Source organism: Ambystoma mexicanum, chromosome 7q, assembly GCF_040938575.1.
Source record: "Ambystoma mexicanum isolate Mex_15411 chromosome 7q, UKY_AmexF1_1, whole genome shotgun sequence".
Taxonomy (NCBI): domain Eukaryota; kingdom Metazoa; phylum Chordata; class Amphibia; order Caudata; family Ambystomatidae; genus Ambystoma; species Ambystoma mexicanum.
In genome coordinates, this window is record NC_090941.1 from 1,080,566,545 (window position 1) to 1,080,587,794 (window position 21,250).

At 42.5% G+C, this 21,250-nt stretch overlaps 1 protein-coding gene across 1 annotated transcript in view; it reads left to right on the forward strand.

The window, feature by feature from the left end:
• The window catches only part of LOC138527995 (indolethylamine N-methyltransferase-like), a 141,862-nt gene extending 122,756 nt beyond the window's left edge, over positions 1 to 19,106 (forward strand). The window contains exon 3 of the mRNA XM_069639419.1: positions 18,499 to 19,106. Coding sequence (XP_069495520.1) covers positions 18,499 to 18,937 — 439 coding nt within the window. The 3' untranslated portion in view covers positions 18,938 to 19,106. The remainder of the gene's footprint in view (positions 1 to 18,498) is intronic.
• Positions 19,107 to 21,250: the final 2,144 nt, after the last annotated feature.

Genomic DNA, 21,250 nt, shown 5'->3' on the forward strand with positions numbered 1-21,250 from the left:
ATGAGTAGTACTGAGGCTACACTCTTGGATAAAGACATCTGCAGCATTAGGAAAGGCTGATACATTGATTTCTCTGGTGCCAGCTCTGTTAGGTAAGAATTGATGCAGTCACACTATGTGAGACTACACAACCCTTATCTGCTTGGCATTAGGACGCACCTTTTGGTAAACGTCTGTACTACAAAGGTTGGTTGTGTGCCTGAGCAGCCAGTCCTATCTCAAGAGGGGTAGATGTGAGCTGTAGAGCTGTACAAATGAAATTCGGTAATACAAGTAGCCAAGTAACACTTACACTCAAGTTTTCTGTTATAAATAGTTATTTATTTATTTAACATCAATTTTTAAATACGCGTTCTTTAAAAAGGCATTTCATGTAACACTGTCAATATACTTTAAAATGTATTTTCAGAATCAGAACAAGTTTAGTGAATACTCTTTGGATATGCTTGTTACACAATTTCTACACCCTGAGGTGACTTAATTTACAAGAACAGTAATTTCATTTATATATCACACTAGTTACTTTGCAGATTCTGAGGTTGCAGAAAGGAAAGGTTTAAGGAAAGAAAAGGTTAAGCAGGTTCTCAGTAAATTTGAGGACAATTAAATCGTCCAATGAAATCGAGACAATGCCTGAAAGGACAGCCAGCCAGCCATTCAGGACTGGCTGCATTCAAGCATTCCTAGAGACACAGGACAGGGGAGTTTCGGGAACCTCCCTCACATCCTGCCCTTTCAGACACACTGGAGCCAGAGGCTGACTTCAGGGCTATAGCCCACCAAAAGCATGACAAACAAAGGGCTTGAATCTGTTTTGACGCTCAAAGTAAAACCCAAGAAACACCTCACAAACAGAAAATGGTGAAAATAGAAGCCACAGGTCATTTTGACAAAATGATCACCCATGAGTGCTGTACTGCAGCTGAGGGTATGGCCTGTGGTGGAAAAGCACAATGGTAGGAAAAGTGTAACCACTGCCACCAGCCATTTAAAGTAGTGAGGGTAACATAAATATGTAACATGAGAATGTAGGAAAAGGTGCTACTAAGTAACCCCCAGCACTCCACATAAGATGCTGTGTGCTGGACCTATAAAAGGGAAAAGTAAAGTAAAGTCAATTTCACTTTACTATTCTTGTGAACTGTAGTTCACACAAGAAAAGGTATTTAAACCTTATGAGAAATCGAAATGATTTCTCAGGGAGGCTGCACAATAGTGAAAACACAAAATCCAAAACAGGTCAAAACCCATGAGAGAGTGAGAAAAAGGTCTCACTCACTACAAGGTTAAAATGAAAAAGTCCAAAAGTCCAGAAAAAGAGCTGGGGGCCTCTAAAGGGTTCTTTGTTCTTTCATCACCGGTAATTTAAAAGCCTGGCATGGAAACGTGTACATAATTACGAAAATGTTCAACACATTTTTTAATTTTTTTTAGGGGGGTAACCCCACCTCCCCCACCTAATTTCACCTATTCCTGACCCCCAACCCCTTATCTGCCCTTTCTCACTCCCCCTAAACATTTCGTTTAACATTTTCGTAATCATGTAGACGTTTAAATTCCTGAATTGAATTGAATTGATTGTTTATTTATATAGCGCCTATACACAATGTGTTTCAAAGCGCTTCAAGGCAGGGAGGGAACAAGGGAGAATACAGTGACCTTCTTACAGGTCCTTGATACATTAAGAATGAGAAATTAACTATCATACTCGGCCTAGCAACATTTTTGATAGTGCAAGAGTATTTGACAATAAAAAGGAGGGGTGGGAAACAGAATGAGACAGACAAGCAGCTACATTACTAGGCCTGACGACAATGGAGGTAGTGCCAGAATTTAACAGGAGGTGGTGGGGGAGCAGGGAGAAGGAGAAGAACAAAACAAGCAACTATCGTACATTTAAATTACCGGCAATAAAAGGACATTGTACCCTCTAAGGTTGAAGGGAATTAGCACAGAAATTAACATCCTCCCTAACAAGCGCAACAGAAGAAAATTACATCTTTTTTTCCACAGATTCCTACTACACTGTATAGTGCAGTTTTACTGTCAACGGTTGTGGCTGATAAGTTTTGTGCTCACATTTCTGTGTTGCCTGGATTGTCTGCTCTAACTTCACCATCGAGGGAAGGTCAGGAAATGGCGAAATCCTCTTTAATGCATGCCTGCTTGAGTCTCGAGCAATGAATATGAGATTTGCTTGTGCCTGCTACTCGCCTGAGTGCTTCTCTGTGCCTTTTCTTTCAATCCATGGGGCCGTCTGGAGCCCCTTCCGTAAATCGGGAGTTTGAGTAATCATGTTGAGCTTAGTAGTGGACCACGCTGTTCATTGCCCTTTGATGTGAACTAGTCATTCCATCCTGACTCAAGAATCATGGCGGGCAGTTCATTATTTGTATTGAACCTTGTTTTACAAGCTCTAGTCCACTTATATGAAGTTAAGTCTCACTCAGGGATTTTATCTGCCCTCAATGAACTCCAAGTGACTTTTTTCCCATTCCTTCCACCTCGGCTTGAGCCCACCTTCTAAGGTTATCGCCTCTGATTTGGATCCTTTTAATCCATAGATGCGGTACTCTTCAGTACTAGTAGCTTCTTTCAGGAAAAATTGAAAGAGGAAGCAAAACAAATCTAATCCAACTAAATCCCAATTAAAAAAGTAAAAAGAGATCAGACTAGTGGCCACATTAGTAGTCTCTCAGGAACATTTCTTCAGTACATACTTCACGATTTGCAAATTAAGAAACTACGTGACTTTGCATTCAAGGTGCCTACAGGCTCCGCCCCTGAGGTGATAACCATTGCAGATACCCAGACCAGGTTGATTTGATCCAGTCTTCTGTCCTGCCTGGTTTAAATTCTGATGGTATGTTGGTAAAGCTAAGTTTCCCAGAAAAAAAGAAGGTTAAGAAATGTAAAGACATTTGTCAATTATTCCCAGGCAACACTGGAGTTACTGAAGGATGAGTCTGGTTTACCTATGGCGATTCGAGGATTGGAAGCACCACTTAAGGGAGTCAAGAATCTCTCTATTATCGATTCAGTGCATGTGCAGTTGGGCCTGGTGGTGGGCTCTACTGTTTCATTGGAGTGGTCTCTGCTGGAAGGGGTAGAGCCGCTTAACTTCAGGGAAAATAACTACAGTCCAGTCATTAAATGTCAGCTTTTGTGGTAGGGGTTACTAATAGCTCTCCATTAACAATATGCTTTAAATCGTTGTTCAGCAAAGAGCAAGCTGCTCCATGAAACATGTCTAGGATCATGGCTTCATTTGGGGCTTTATCTGGGATGACCTCGGCTGATATAAAACTAGTCAAATGTAAAGACGAAATTTCCTTTGACAAATGTATAGTGCACTTTCTTTCCCCTCATCGTTGGGAGTTAGCAAAGTCTGCGTATGTGGATTTACTACAGAGGGGTTTTGAGGTATATTTCCCCAGGGTAAAGAGAATACCACTACCTTTGGCTGCTAGTAGGGGTACCTTGGGCTTTAATAATTGCAGTGTGGACCAGAGTAGGCCTAAGTTCTTTTGTAAAATGCATACTTCTGGGGGATGCAGGGTAGCTGCGGAAAAAGCAACAATAAACAGGTCTTGGTTGGCCTCTGCTCTCCCAAAAAAAACAAGTAAACAGCCAGGTTCTTAACTCTGATTAAATATCTTTTTTAAGTTGGAATTCGCATAGTTTTAATAGTTTTTTTATCACAAGATGTTTGAGTTTTTTGACAAATTTAAAATTGTATTTTTTACCAGAAACTTTGTTGATTGATTTGCCTGATGGTTTTACCACTATTATTAAGAAAGGTGGCCGTGGACGTCCCTCTGGGGGCTGTAGGATATTTTGTGTAAATTTGGGGTTTGGCAGTATTTTCTTACTGCTAAAAGATGAGCAGTAGTTTGGTAATACTTATCCTTGCATTTAGTTTGGGTTTGGCCTCATATTACTCTAGTGACCATACCTTCTTATATTATATTGGAGAATCTAGGAATATATATATATATATATACACTACTGGTGGTATTTTGTGGTAATAGGTTATTTAGTGTTGAGCAGAGTTTCCTTCCCTACATTATAACTCCATCATAAACAAAACCTTCCTTTCAATTAGAATACCTCCTAGTGATCTATAGAGAAGGCCTTGGACCTACACAAAAAAGGGGACCCAACGCTTTTATATAGAGTGCCACCTAGCTGCTGGTGGCCGGTATCACTGGCTTATCTACACCAGCAATCTAGGTGCCCATAGACATTGCTGGATCATGGACCGCCAGCAATCTATATTATATTAGATACCCTCGAACAACATGCAAGGAGGACACACACGCACACACCTGTTTATCACTGCTTATTCTCGGTTATTATTCTATCTGCATGGGCAAATTGAAAAATGTATTACCAAAGAGAATGAATCTCCCCTGTGTCACAAATACAATCCCAAATGCAATGTAAAAAGAAAACTCTACGCAATCTGCTTTTATATATTATTTGTATTGCAAACAAATACAAGTCACAATAAAAATCTTACCATGTGCATTTTCTTATAATCTGTAACACAGAGAAAAGAAGAAAAATACAGAAACAGAGCAAACAAGCTTTTTTCTTTTTAAAAATATGAATTGATTTTTAACATTATACACATGTCCGATCAAGATGCAGAATACTTCCCTTGCTACTCTGCCTACGTGATATTTTTAAATCATTCATTCGTACAACAGCACACAGTAACCTCACTTCAACTGTGTCTGCTTACCAGGAATATTTGTGTCTCTCTCCACACACAACTTTCCTTCACTCGGCTCCGGAGAACAGGCCCAGTCAGCATGAGCTGTCCCTGTTATCTTGGTGTCTGGGATCCACAGCAAAACTTCCAAGCCAGTGACAATGACACCAAGAACATCTATCTCCAGAGCCTAGCCAACATGAACTAACTTCCCTCTGTCAGTTTTCCCTTTAGCAGACCTCTGCACCTACCCACTTTGCCTACGTGATATACCTGCAGACACTTTCCTCCAATCAGGTTGAAAGGCAGCATCACCATTCACTTTTACACAATAGAATCTTTGCTCAGTGAGCAACAGTTTCAATTATTATTTCCTTTCGTGCATACTTTCTGCTTTCTGTAAACACAGAAAGAGAAAGAAGAAAAAAAATGGCAGTGCACATTTGAAAAATTAATATCAAAATGTGTATTTTCACCTCATTTTGTACATGGGACTACATTATAATGTTAAAGTGTTAGCATTAGTGATTAGTAATTGTTAATTAAGTCAGTCAGTTATATAAATAATGTTCAATAATGTAGTCTTTTATGCATGAGGTATTCAAGATGAGAAAAACAAATGGGTGCACTTTGACTCTCTGCAGTTTCACATTGAGCTTTTTGCTGCATTATGAATCATGTACCTTGCATGCCACCAGCAACCTATTCGCATGTTATACTGGCAACATAAAAATGGCTATATGTGTATGCAACATTATTGCTGGCAATAAAATGCCATCACATTTATTGAAGCAATATATACTCTAAAGTGCTATAAATATTATAAAGCGCTATATATATATTACTACAGGGCCTTTTAACTGCTGTAAAAAAATATGCCAGGTTGGGATTTGGTTTATGTTCATTATTAATCTGATTGTCTCCTGGCGACTAAGTTGTCAATATACATGGGCCAAAATTGATCATTTTGTATATTAACCCAATCTCAGGCAATGAAGACCATATTAGATTGGAACTGGAAGAAATTCTGGTTCAGTGGTTGTCAAGTAAGCCAGCTTCAGTGCTTATAGTAGGTGGTGACTTTACTTGATGTTTACTGGAGGTAGAAGATCTCTGTCATGAGGCTACTATCACTCGCAGTTCGAACATGTTATTTTCAGTTAAGCCACTGGCTAAGAGGGAAGAGAGATGTCGTTCTTGGGCTACATTTATGGCATGGTGGGGGTTTTATAAAATAAATAGTAACTTTCATGGTGATTCTTTGAGTAAACCCACTTGGTATAGCCCAGTTTTACATTCAATAATAGACTAGCAAAGTAACGGTACCCTTTCCGGACCGCCTAACTACAAGTCTGCCTGCAGGGGCCTTTGCTCCTGGCAGATTTGAGGCAGACTTCTCACTAACGATGCCAGTGCTTCCGTCTCCCAACTCCCATGGAGTCCTATGGCACTCCACAGGAATGGGGAACAACATTTTCCAGCGTCTGACTTCCCGATCCACCGGGTCATGTAATGTCCCAGTGGCACTGGGATATCAGCCGCTGGAAAAGTGTTACGAGTCCAGCGGCAACCCGCTGGTGCTACCAGTGGGTTATCGCCAGACACATAATCAGGCCCTATATCTATGGGCCTCATTACAAGTATGCCGGTCCAGTAACAGCGATGCTGGTGAGCCTACCGGCACCGTTGTTACCAGACAGGCACACTACGAGTCTGTTGCTGAACACAGCGGCCACGGTGGGCAGACTTTCATTGAAGCACCGGCTCTGTTACCTGTGCTTCCGTTTTTCCCACTCCCATAGAGTCCTATGTGACACTATGGGAATGGGGTATTACTATTTACTGGCGCCTGACTTTCCGGACCACCAGGGTTGTAATGCCCCGGCTTTCCAGCAAGCAAGGCGCCGGTAAAATTCACAAGTCCGGCAGCAACCTGCCAGATTTACCGGCATGGTTACCGTCAAACTTGTAATGAGGCCCTATGTCTCTAAATTTCCCAGAAATGACATTCTTTCTTTTGTGATGGTAAATAATGAGTACAGTGATCACTCAATGTTGACTCTACAATTTAGAACGAGCTGGGGGAGAGTAAGTTCTACAAATATTTCAGTTAACAATACAGGAAATGGGTTGCTCTAGGTTTGGTCGAATACTAAGGGCCTCATTACACGGTAGACGGTAAGGGTTTACCGGTACCGGTAAGGGCACCGGTAAACCCTTACCGCCTTACTACGAGTTCCCTTTGCGGGACCCGACCTTAACGGCTGGTTTTACCAGCCGTTAAAGTAGGGTGCCGCAAAGGGACCTTGGTGCTAATTACGGTACCGCAATTTGCGGTACCGTAATTACCACCTTCCCCATTCCCATTATGCCCTATGGGGGCAGAAATGGGAATGGGGAAGGGCCTTGGTGAATGGGGAATTACTGGCCCCGCTCACCTTGGAGTAGGCCGGTAATTCCGCCATCCACCAAGGCGGACACGTTAAAATACCGGCGGCAACCATGGCGCTAATAGCGCCATGGTTACCGCACAACGTGTAATGAGGCCCTAAGAAAATGAATCAGGCCTCATTACGAGGTGGGCGGTAAGGGATTACCGGCACTGGTAAGGGCACCGGTGCTGGTAATCCCTTACCGCCCTACTACGAGCTCCCTTTGCGGGTCCTCCCTAAACGACTGGTTTTTCCAGGCGTTAAGGACAGGACCCGCAAAAGGACTTTAGAGCTAATAACGGTCACGCAATTTGCGGTACCGTTAGTAGCGCCTTCCCCATTCCCATTGAGCCCTATGGGGGCTCAAATGGGAATGGGGAAGGGCCCTGGTGAATGGGGAATTACTGGTCCCGCCAACCTTGGAATGGACCGGTAATTGCTCCATTCACCAGGGCGGAGTCAGTAAGGTTTTGGAGGCAGCCATGGAGCTAATAGCACCAGGGCTACCTCCAACCTCGTAATGAGACCCAATGTGTTGAAATGTTTTGGAATAGCTAGTTGCCCCCTGTCAAATGGTGCAAGTGCTCGCCCTCTTCTCATACAGACACCGTGCACAAATGTCTTGTGTCCTTTGTTGAATTAGAAAGTTGGAACCTCTGTCCATTTGTTAAGGACACAGTACAGGCCTTTGATGTCTTCATCAGATATCGCAAAAGGCAAATGAGATTGGCTATTCCCAAAGTCAGAGAGGATGATTCTAAGGGGCCGTTTGATGGAAATGTGTGCAGAATTCCTGCAAGGGACGCATGCCAAGAAGGACACAGTGTGAGCGCGCATGCTTAATAAAAAATGTGTGCCTTGCGTATTCATGAAATCTACTGCGCACAGTCGTGCCTGGAAAGCCACTGACATGCCCACAAGCAAAACATAAACAGCCAGAACAGCCACATTTCGATGCTACATTTACCTGTTCCCACAGGCATGAATACATGCGCCCTTCAAACAATGCATGGGCTCCCCCGCACGCAGGCCTGCATCTCGGGGACCCGGCATAGGGTTAGGGTCCCCAGTAACTATTGCCAGCACCCCGACAACATGCTCATGAAAATTTGTAACAAATTCAGTTTAAACTTAGAAAGTCTGTGTGTGAACCCCTTTGAAACTTTCCTGTACCCTGCTACACTACATAGGTGCACCCCTAAGTTAAATCGGAACCGTGGTTGCGTACACACACCCCTAAATCCGACATGTAAACCCACCTTCTCCAGCATTGAACGTCTGGTATAAATAGCCCCGCCCCCGCAGCTTCCCTTCAGATTTTAACTGAAACCCGAACCAAGGGTTGCCTGCAGGGGTGGCCTACGGGCACATGTGAAACCATGAAATATACCAACGCTGGGGAAATGGAGTTACAAGTAAGAAACTACTCCCTTCTCCAGCATTGGATCTTTTATGGATTCACATGCTGGGAATAGATTATATAGCAGTATGACAACCTGGGGGTGCATGACAGGCAAACCAACCCCATGCACCAGGCCACAGTCATTAACTCAATGAACATCATCATCCCACAACATGCATGATAACAAAACCCAGCAAGACCCAGAGTAAAAAAAACCTGCAAGCTGCAGGGCCTACAGGATTGTAAACATACATGTGATCCCCCATCCTCAAAAGGGGGCTTTTTCCTTTACTTGGATGGTTCCAATCCGTGGCGGCTGGTGAATTTTTTAACTGGAGGGGCATAAATATTTGTGCCTGATATTGGCAAGCGGCAGAGCGTAGCAAGGGAGCCCACACCACGCAAGGGAGGGGCACGTGGGGGTTCTCCCCCGAGAATTATTTTTAAATAATAGGTGAACATGGTGCATTTTAGAGCACATTTTTTAGAAAAATTGGGTTTTGTAGGGTAACTCATGAAAAAACTCCAATAGATGCAAGTCACCAAAAGTGCACAGGAGCATTTCTCCAACACATTTTCATGATGCCTTTTCCCACAATATGTGCCAGTATAAAAGGTTTTCACACTGGCTGTGCCCATACATTTCCATGCTGACTGCAACATTATACCCTAATATTCCCATATAAAAACATACTCTTTTTGCTTTGTGCATAATGCCAGTAATAATACTATAAGAAAACATGTCCATGTTTGTTCTGCCAAGATATATGGCATTATCCCCACATAAGAACATTCTCCAGTTGGATTTACCATTAAAAATTCATGCCACAGTATGAAAACATGTCAAAACTGGATGTCCTAAAATGCCAGTCGAGCTACATAATAACAATTATCATGCTTGCTTTATCAGAGATGCACAATACAAAATGTCATAACGCAATAAGAAATGGCTAGGCTAAGTCCATGAAAGTGACCGTCTTGTTTCATAATAACACTTATCATGCTTGCTTTACCAACGATTACTGATCCATCTCTGAGCCCTTAATGCCCTTGCAGACTGGCACACCTTCCTGGGGACCTGAATACTGGAAATAGCTCTGGGTTCCTATATTTGGCCCTTGCTCTCTTATGACTCCCTCTCCATCCCTTTCCATTCTGGTGGCTGGTTGATCCTTTATAGGCATCCAATTCCTGTCCGGTCTCGGGAACCTCTTGCCCGGGACCTGGTTCTGAGAGCCCATGCACCTCAGCTCCGTCAGCAGACCTGTTCCTTTCTGGGTCTTCTTGGTTGCCTCACCAAGGTATTAGCTCTGCTCCCAGCTGCCCAGAAGAGAAATATTTCTGAACCTGAATCCTCTTGCTCCAGAGGTCAAGTCTTGAGAGCAGCCCTCTTCTGCTGCTTCCTTTGTGCCAGCAGTAAGAACAGAAGAATCTTTTCTGATCGAAGCAGTCACATAATACAGCCCTCAATTACATGATGGTGTGAGGAGCCAGGAATGAAATGCGGACACAGCTATTTCATAGCTTGGCTATAGACTTCTATTTCAAATGAAAAGGGGTTCTTTAATGCCTTGCTGCCCCTATTCTAAGAGGTATTTCCCTGCCTAAAGCAAAACTAAGGGTCCAATATCAAGATGTCCAAAGCAAAATGTCCTGTGTTCAAAGGACTATTCTGACCCTCACATTCTAACAATTAACTCTTCGGTCAAACAGAAAATGTCTTTGGCCTTGAAATGTGTACAAATCTTCAAAAAGGAAAGGAGTATCTCCAACACAAAAGTTCCAAACGGATACCATTCACAGTTGAAGAGAATGACTTTCCTTTGGCTTCTTTGGTTAGCAAAACAATTTGTATACAAATAAACTTGGCTGTGAGTCTTAATTTGGCAGCATACCTGGTGTACTCTTCTGCTAGGACTTTGTCAGGTGTTTCACTTAACACACTTGGAATTTGAATCTACCTGGTATACTTCCCTTCCAGGGCTTTCTCATGTGCTTCATTTAACATACTTGCAAACTTGAATCTGCCAGGACTTTCTCATGTGCTTCATTTGACATACTTGCAAATTGAATCTGCCTGGTAGTATTCTCCTGCTGGGAATTTCTTATATGTTTCACTGGCCACACTTGCAAACTTGACAATATCTTGTGTTCATTCCATTATGTCTCTTCAGGAAATGTTGAGTCTCACATTTTTTCTCATATGCTTCATTTATTCTTATCAGGCTTTGGTAGGGTTGCTAAAGTGCCCTGTTGTCCCAGTTTCCCTGGTATGGACTCACTGGTTCTTTGTGGCGTGCTTCAGTTCTTCTGTGGTAAGCATGCACCAGCCCTTCAGCATCCTGTTCCTTCTTGCCGGGTTTGCAACCCTTGCTTTGTGGTTGCCTGCTCTGGGTTTCTCCTTGCTTGAGCGGCGCAGGGAGAGCTCTTCGATACCTGTGTATGTGTATGCTAGGAAGTCTTTCCTTCTCCTTCTCTTGTGGTATCCTTGCAGCGTACCGGCTACTGCAGTTTGCACTCCTTGGCCTTCTGAATGAGTCGGTTGGCCCAACAGGCTTCTCAACAGCACAGTGGTTCCTCGGTCGCTAGCGCGAGGATGTGATTCTCCCAGCCAGCATCTCTCTTCTGTCAGCTAATTCAGTGGTTTAAATGTCCCAGCACCAATTAAGCACTCGCAACCAATAGTGCGCAGCTTGTGCTTCTGGCCTCTATCGATCTTCATTACTCCACTCAGCTTCCTCATCACAGTACTTTCACATTCCGGAAAAGGGAAGTCAGTTCTTGATGACTTATATGCAGAGTATGGGAAGGTATTCTGCTTCAATGGGTAGGTAAAAGGATTTGTGACAATATGCCATTAATGGGTGTGGAAAGAAGGGGGTATCCCTAAAAGAAAAAAGGGGTATATAATGTTTCATCCGATAATGTCGTGTCATACTCTTGAGGATTGTATCCCCCATGTGACCCTCCCTTATATAGCTTCCCCGAGGGTCAGGATCAGGTAGCGGCTGCCGTCCCCTGGGCACCGGGGGAGAGGTCACTTCTGGGAAAGGAGTGACCACACCATCGGATTCATCACAACAGGCTCTAAACATGAGGACCCCTCTCTTGTGATAATCTGTTTCCCTTCCAAAGGGACTGAGTCTTTGGAATTCTCTGTGTTTTTTCCTCCCAGTGTGTTGGCAGATCAGTTCTAGGTCACCACTCAAAGCCTGCACTATGCCCCTTTACCACTCAAAGCCTGCAATATGTCCTTTTTCTCCTTCCTTCTTTATGATTTTAATAAGAAATAAGCACAACAAGGTTATGCATTGAGAAGGGTGCGCCTTATGAGTTTGTCATTATGACAGCAAAAATACTGACATGCTGGGATTACTTGGGTGTGCGCACTCTTCCTCCCCCCGCTGATCTGGGGTATTACCAGCATCAACAGCCATTGTACGGTATTACCAGACGATTTGTGCTGGTAATACAAATGCCACCCCTAAACTGCCAGAATTACCTGCATGGGAATTACTGGCACTGGAAAGAGTGTCACTGCCGCAAAGCGGAAGTTTACCGGTGGCCATCTTTAAAACTCAATCTACTGTGATTCTTCCATTTCCCATTGCCATCCAGTTACAGAAGAGGTGCCAAAAGAATGTCCCAGAAAAAGAAGTCCCAGGTCCCCCATCTCCGGCTTCACAAGCCCAAATTCACAGACAGTGATCAAACACTCTGATGCTCTGTTTGGCACCATGCACAGGAGAACAAGTGTGCAGAGAAAGTCTGACATATGTGCAGAGGTGAGGACTAGAGTGACAGCTGTGTGGACTGTTCCCCATGTAACAAGGGGTTGCCGCAAAACAGTAGGATGACCTCAAAGCTACCTGAAAGCAATGGTATGGAGCCTCATTGCAAAGCTGAGGAGGAAGGATGCCACCACAGGAGGAGGGATGGTGGAACCGCTGCACCTCACAACCTGGGAGGAAACTGCCAACTCCATACTCCACATGGAGGGAATCGATCGAGTTGGCAGTTCAGAGGCTGGAGCAGGGACCCAAGGCAATGGTGGATAGCATTGCAGCCAACACACCCAAGTAATCACATGGAATGAGCAGCTGCAGGAGACACACAATGTCACATGAGTATACTTCAAGCCCACAGACATGACTCTGAGATGACTAACTGCATGTCATTAAATACCCAATAGCACCATCACGGGCAATCAGCCACCAAGCTATCATGGTAGGGCCCATCTGCCCACAAGTGCCTTTTTTAGAAACGTGGCTATCTGATTCAGCCCATATAGCTGAAAATAACGCAGTGCCCCCTGGTTTTAAAATCTTCAGGGCTGATCGTAAAGACCAACATGGTGGGGGTGTAGCAAGTATGGTGAAATAACAATTTAATTGTTAAGACTCCAATATCCATCATTTGGATGGCTGTGAATACCTCATGATAAAAATGAAAATGAACCCAAATATTTCTCTTGCTATAATTATACTTTATAAACCTCCCCACTCTATTCCATCTTTTGAAGAACAGCTTATAGGAGTATTGAATAGCATCACTAAGGTGAATTCACCAGTCATTGTTATATGTGATTTTTACGTATGGGCTGAAGATCCATCAGCCACTTCTGCCACTCCTCCCCTATCTTCCTTTTAAGTGATAGGTTAAACCCAACTGGTAAAGGTACCAACACATCAAGGTGGCCATACCTTGAACTGGATACTATCACATAATGTCCAGAAATCTACTATTTATTACCCTACAATGTCTGTGGTCGAATCATCTTTTTGTAAACACTACGATCATACTGCAAAGCACCTCATTAAGACTTGATACCAATGCCAAGTCTATGATCACTTGTATAGGTATTAAAAAGGTCACACTGATTGTTTTTTCTTCTCTGGTGTCCAAAAAAATTGTTGTTATTGATTCATTCAAAGACACGTCCGAGTTATTCAGTCACTTATTATCTACCATTAAGGATGCCATCAATACTTTGGCCCCAGAAAAAACTAAGATTATGAAAGCAGAGACTACCAATAAAATCTGGTTCTGTGATGAGATGTGGAAGCAAGAAAAATAAAAAGGACATATGAGCGAGATTGGAAGAAGGACCCATGCCCGATTACTTTGGAAAAATATAAAAAATCAGTTCAAAAGTATAAAAATTCCATAATTGTGTCTAAAAAGAAAACATACAATGCTGACATTGATAATGCTAAATCCAACTCAAAAGAATTATTTAAAATTCTTAGAGATTTTGAAAATCATACATTCTTTTTTTCCTCCTATTTCCAAGGACTCTGTGAACAAAATTGCCGTACATCGTCTTGCTGTTTTTAACCAACTGGCCAATCTTGACACCAAAAAAGACTATATCAATGGGGATTGTCAAAAGAATATCTTGTTGGGTACACTTCCGAAATTTGAATTTCATATCTGTACTGAACAAGAGATCAATGACATTGTCACTGACATGAAATCCAAATCTTGCTTAGAGGACTCTTGCCATCCAGATTTATTGAAAGGATCCATGGATATTTTGATACCATGGATCACTAAAATGATCAACTCTTCTTTCTTGACGGGCGTACTACCTGGAGCTCTGAAGGAGGTATGGGTGACTCCCCTTTTAAAAAAGGACACTCTTGACCCCAAAGCCCCCAAGAACTATAGACCTATTACCAATGTTCAATATCTGTTGAAAATCATGGATAGAGTGGCCTATTTACAGTTCCAGAAATTCATTGAGGAACATAAACTTCTCAATCCAAATCAGTCTGGCTTTTGTTCCCAGCACGGGATGGGGACTGCTCTTCTGGAACTTAAATCAAACATTGTTGGAATCGTAGTAAGAAAGCATCCTGTGCTGCTATTACTGTTAGATCTTTCGGCAGTGTTTGATATCATCGATCAAAGACTAGTAAATAATAGACTGCTAACTGACTGTCTCCAACAGCCAACTGCTCAGAGAGTGCAGCTAAATAGATTGCTTTGTCCTGGGTCCTAGAATGTCCAGAGTGGCAGTCGAGAGGGATCAAGCCAAACCCACAAAGCTCCTGCCTGTCTCCCTTGCTTTTTAATATTTACATTAGATAATTTCTCGATCTCCTTGACGATCTGGCTGCCCAATTTGAAAATTATGCGGATGACACACTATTCGAGCTGTCTGGGAAAGATCAGGAGGATGTAGCAACCATGAGTTTTGTTTATCTTGAAATCCAAGCCTGGATGGCACACAATTCATTAGCACTTAATGACTCAAAAACTGAGCTGCTTATCTTGGCCTCCAGTCCTCGATTAAAGAAACTCACCCATCAATATGATTATTTTGAGGGGGCTGGTAGCATAATCCCTTTAAGCAAATCAGTGAAAACCTTGGGAGTGATGTTGGATGCCAATCTCTTAATAAAAATACAGGTTTCTCAGATTCGCTCATCATGTGGACATGGAACTAAATTGCTTCACCAGATTAGGCCATATCTCTCATTTAAAAACAGATCACTCTTGGCATCTTCATTAATAAATTCACGATTAGACTACTGTAAAAGATTACTAATCGGCACGTCTCAAGCCAACCGAAATGTGCTTCAAACTGTTCAGAATGGAGCCGTTAGGGCTGTATTTGGCTTAGCCAGAAAGGACTACATCGCTGCCTTCAGGAGGAAATTACACTGGCTTCCGGTGAAGCATAGAATTAGACATACATGTCTTTCACTCACATATAAATGCCAGAATTCAGATGCGCCACACTATTGAACCAAAATATTAGTGAGAAAATCATCCAGCAGAGTGCTACGCTCCTCCGACACCCTTCAGCTCAGTCAGCCGCAATCTTGTCTAAAAAACGTTGGCAATTGCAGCTTCAAATTCAATGCTGCACTTGAATGAAATGTCTTGCCCTTGAATATTAAAACATCTCAATCGGTCATAATGTTTAAGAAAAATGTAAAGACATTGGGGCCGATTCATGGAACAAACGTGCGCCGAAAAAAGTGGCGCAAGCTGGCACAAGCAGGCGCAAGTGTGAAAAAGGAAGCGCACGCGCAAGCGTGCGATTCATGGAAGTCCCTGCACATGTCTTTCTCGGGATGTGCGCCAAACCCGTGCATGAACTTGGCACTATTAAATAGTAGAATGGACAATTTTTAGCAGTGTTTCTGAAGAGCTTTTTTATAAAGGAAATTGGCAGTGAGATAGAAATAGATAAAATGGTTCCATGTATTAACATCCCTGCAAGAATATTATGATACTGTTGCGGTGATATTGACCCATGGACCCTGCGGGGACACCTCTGTAACTCCTGCATTATTTTAAAATGCGCAGGGGATACCCCCGCAACCCCTGCTTCCACAAATGATCCCCCCCAAAAATATCCCCTATGGCGAGAAAAACACCCATATGTACGGCAATATTTTTGGTGGGGATATTTTGGAGGGATACCGATAAAATAGACAATGAGCCAATGAGAACGAGACAGCAATTTTAGGTCAATGGAATGTTGGCTAGAGCCTACGTCATCTCAAAACCGCTTCCATCCAGCCTCTGAGTTGCAAAACATGTCCTGTATGCATTAAAAGGACAATAACACGTTTAATGCTGGTCAGTGGGAGAGGAAGTAATGATGCATTTCAGGAAGCAAGTGTACCCAACAAGAAAAGGCAATTTATTTTATTCATAGAAATTAGACCAATTGGATTGTAGGATTTATTTTAGAACAGGACTGATATATGTTGATGTTTTTGTTATAAATATATGTTGGAAATTGGAGGGATTTGAGACTTTCTTCTTTTCACCTTAAACATCATGGTTGACAGAACAAATGTTCCCTGCCATTGGGGAAGGTATCTGTACCTTGCTCAATTGTGTGTTTCCATCCTTGTATGGCTGTATGTGTTATGTCTGAGAAATGGCCCATCTACTGAGGTTTTTAATTTCAAGCGGCATCTTCCAATGCCTCCTGCTGCCTCTGCTCATCCTCCAGCCCCTGCAGTTCTAGGTTGACCTGGAGCAGCTCCATGTCCATGTACACTGTGGTGAGTGGAAGCATGGTTGTGCAGGGAAGCGTTTGTCCTCTTCCTGTCTGCATTGGATGCACCTGGGTGGATTGGGTGCACCAGTGGCCTCAGTGCCATCACCTGTGTGCTTTTACCACCTGCTAAGAGGTGTAGGTATCTCTGCGCTGGTTTTGACAGTATTAAAATGGCCTTCTCATAATCAGCTGGTAATAGCGTTGTGTCGGTAATATCGGGGCTGGTGGATGGGTCATCGATAACACTGTTGGCGATATTACCAGCGCTGGTATTTATAGTGATGAGTGTACCAGCGCCGGTAATACCAGCAATGCGCTTACTGCTGACTTGTAATGGGCCAAAACTGTAAAAGTGCTGGTAACCGGAATTACCAGCACTTTTATTGTATACTTGCAATCTCGTAATGAGCCCCAAAGTCTTTATGCTTGTACAAAACAAGATGTGCATCTTTCTTTATAATAAAAGTGTTAATTATTAAAATGTTTATCAATGAAATTCCATATTCACTTTGTAGAGTAATTCAAATTAACTGATACAATTTAAACAAGAACTAGTTTGGGCATTTTCTAGTTTTTCATTGCATTTTGAATTTATAGGCATGCAGTTGTGCTGGCCCCATAAAGAACAGGTCCAGATCAAAGATCATGCAAGATACTGCTCAGGTCATCACATGGCTATTGGTTACATGAGTTGTTACACTCTGCTGGTTGACTACTTAATGCATTGGCGACCGAGGCACAAAATCCAAAGCTTACACAGCCTGTGGTGAAGGTCCTCTTTCCAATCTGACTTCTAATCATCAATAATGTTTAAAAAAAAACAGTTTAAAGCCTCAGTTACCAAGGGCCATAACTATGTTCAAAAGAATGAGGTACATCATAATTATCCATATGATACAGGTTTGACAGTCCTACTTCAAAAAATAATGCAGACAGCAGAGCATATGTAATTGTCTGCAGAAAGATGAAATGTTTGTGCTGTAACATGTCCCAGCACAGCACCAGACGTGTCCATCAGACATGATGGACTTGGTGTAGTAAGAAGGACTGGAGCAGCAACAAGGACTGTGATGAGGAAGGGTAAGAGGGAGAGCCGCAGGTATTTAGGAAGAGGGACTGGGACAAGAAAGAGGGAAGAACACCTAGAATGAGGAATGGGGACTGGAATTAAAATAGTAACTGAAATGGGTGGGATTAGGAAGAGGATGAGGAATTTGATGTGAAATAGGACCTTGGAACAGAGAGAAGAAAAGGGAGTGTGCAGGTGATAAGGAATAGACAATAGAAGGAAGAAGAGGAAAACACATTGAGGGACTGCCCGGGAGACTCAAAGCGAAAGCCGCTGTAGTTATAAATACAATGCGGTTGCATTTTTAATTGCCATGGTTTTCTTTCTAAGTTTCCGGAGCTCCCCCGAGCTGGAAACTTAGAAAGAATACAACAGAGTTGTATTTATGATTGCCGTGGTTTTCTTTCGAAGTTTCCTGGCTTCCCCAGGGCTGGAGGAGCCCGGGAAACTTAAAAAGAAAACCACGGCAATCATAAATACAACTCGGTTGTCTTTATAATTGCAGTTGTTTTCTTTGTCATTCAAAGAAAAATAAATACACTTACCGGCAGCAGCCTTCCTGCTTGCATTCTCTGCCCTCACGGCAATAATGAAACAAAAGCTACTGTAATAAATACCACAAGGCCAGAGATTAATACAAGCACAGGAGGCTCAACCATTTCAGAAAATGGATGCCTCCTAGTCCTTAACATTTTTGGGTTTGAGGAACTTTCTTTAAAAAGATGTATAATATATGTTTTTGATTATTGCCCATCATGTAAAACAAAACAACTTTTCAATGCACTATTCCTTTAGGTAAATATTGACTCATCTACATATCTGCCAAATTATATATTGTATTTGTTTCCACAGAGAAATAGGGATTCAGAAAGAAGAAAGCCTGAGAGGAAAGATTATAAAGATTATAAAATGTGAAGCCAATGAAGATCATCCAGTTGTGCCGAAGCTTCCGACTCAAGTTGACTGCCTCCTCTCAACATTCTTCCTGGAACATTTTTGCACAGCAATGGATGGCTGCCGAAAGGCTCTGAAAGATATGTCATCGCTGTTGAACATAGGTGGACACCTTGTGCTTGTGGTACTCCTGGGATGCACGTTCGTGATGCACGGCACAGTCAAGTTGCCCCTCTTACGCCTAGATTTGGAATGTGTAAAAGCAGCTCTGATTGACGCAGGCTTTGTAATTAAAAAATGTAAAAATAATAAGAGAGCTAATCAAAACAAGTATTCTGTTGTGGATTATGATAGTGTGCTCTGCCTTGTTGCATGTAAAGAAAAGAATGTGCAATAACCACATACTTTTGCCATGTAAAAGACAAGTTGTAACACCTGCATGTTGATTCCTCAGTGTTCTCTGGTCATGTTGCCATGTCCATATCGCTTCAGGATTGTTACTCAACACTGATTGTTTGATTGCAGATATTTGCATATTGATTATTTTGAAGGCGATTTAAAGAATTGTAAAGGGTTCGCTTTTGATGTATAAGTCATATTTCCCTTAAAAGACAAATATAATAAAACTCTTCCAATATGAGATCACATAATGATTGCATGTCATGTTTTCAATTATTTTTGTGAACATTTCGGTACTCATTTTGCGCCCAACAGAGTATTAAATATGCTCATAAAAGCAACACATATTTCTTTTACGTTCCCGTTTTTCAGTCCTTGTTTTATCCAGCTTTCTCTAAGAGGTGTGCCCAGTGGTGTTGTTTTGTCGATGGGGCTGGCATGATCAGTGGTGTGCAACAATATTTCACAAATAAACAGGGTCCTTTGTTGTATTATTAAACACTCGCAAAACATTTTTTTACTGTTGGGTCAACCAAATCTTGGACCCTCGGTTGTTTATTTGACAATTCAATTTCCTCATATTCCACAAGACAACCCAAAACCGGACATTTTGCCAATCTAACAACGTAGTAGTACCACTGTGTACCATCCAATTTGATCCAAACAATGTACATTTTCTATAATTTGTGATACAATATTTACAAACAAGCATGTGCTCTCCAGAGCATGATGCATATCTGGAGTACCAAACATAAAATACAAAACATTATAACAGGGAGGTTGACACTATAATGTTTCCGCCAAGTAAAGCTATTTCTTGAAGCTTCTAGTGAGAGTGGCCTTCTTCAGGACGGGGGGATGAAGGATTCTACATGTCTGTGGGGTATCTATCAAAGAACAATGACAGATAGGGGTATGTATTAGAACGGTGTGTGATCTCGAAAATGAACGATTTCAAACTTAAAATTCTTATTAGATGCTCATGTGAGCAGAAACATCTAGCCTCCATACTGGATCGCTGGCCAACAGCTTACCGTTACTCATATATGCTGCGGAAAGTGTTTGTAAAAGAGTCCCTCTGTAATAAGTGGGGCTGCTTTCTTAGTCAAGCTCCATTCCCAAATTGTGGGTGTTTGTGGAGAATCCTGTCTTTATCTATAAGATCCGACAAATGGAAGAAAGAAGGGAGAAACCCATATCAGAGTTGGTGATAAAGGTGCCGAGCATCCACTCTGCCAAGTGCCTAAAAAGTATCTTACCTCATCATCAAGCCACTGCTCATGCCTTGTCATACGTCCAACCGTCTATAAGGACGTGTCAGATGTGTATATTTTTGTTGTGATACTTTAATCTGCTTACAGCTGTGGATAAACAAAAGAGCATATGGGCACGGTATCACCTATTATTCTCCATATAGTTTAATCACGTGAATCGAGTGATTGCTACTGTTAGAGAATCATGTTTCTGCGGTCTAGTTTGTTAAATTTCCAGCAGTTAGAAGATAATCTCCATGGCGTGAATATAGTGCATGCTCGACGATGTGCTAGATGTTTGAGATTGGGCCTCATTATGAGGTAAGAGGTAGCCAGGGTGCTATTAGCACCATGGCTACCCCCTTACCGCATTCCGTGTCCGGGTTCCCGAAATAGGGACTTACCGGGTCATTCCAACCTTGGAGGACCTGGTAAGTCCCCATTCCGGGAACCTTTCCCATTCGAGCCCCCATAGGGCTCAATGCGAATGGGGATGGAGCTAATAACGGTACCGCAATTTGTGGTATCCTTATTAGCTCTGAAGTCCCTTAACAGGTCCCATATGTAACGCCTTGTAAAACCAGGCGTTAAGGAAGGGACCCGCTAAGAGACCTCGGAATAGGTTGGTAAGTGATTACAGGCACCGGTGTCCTTACCGGTGCCGGTAATCCCTTACCATCTACCTCTTAATGAGGCTGATTGTGTCGGTGCTTATGTCACTTATTAATATTGTGGCATTTGATGTGGAAGGTCATGTCTGGGCGCGTGCCAAAGAGGTTTTCCAAACCGACGGTTCCTAATGGCATACCTTGGTCTGGGGGGTGAATCCCTCGTAACATTATCGATCCCTGAGAACAAAGTGATCTCGTGTAAGGGATTGTGGCGAGTCCGCCGTGATGTTTATTTCAGAAACAGATCGGGATATTACTTACTCGTTTTTGAGATATGTCGGCGCTGTACGCCTGGCTGTTCATATGGACTCTGTGAGCCATGTAAAGCACACGTTGCCCGGGGAGATACTATAAAAGCAAAACTAACTTGTCATTGGATAGTTCCGC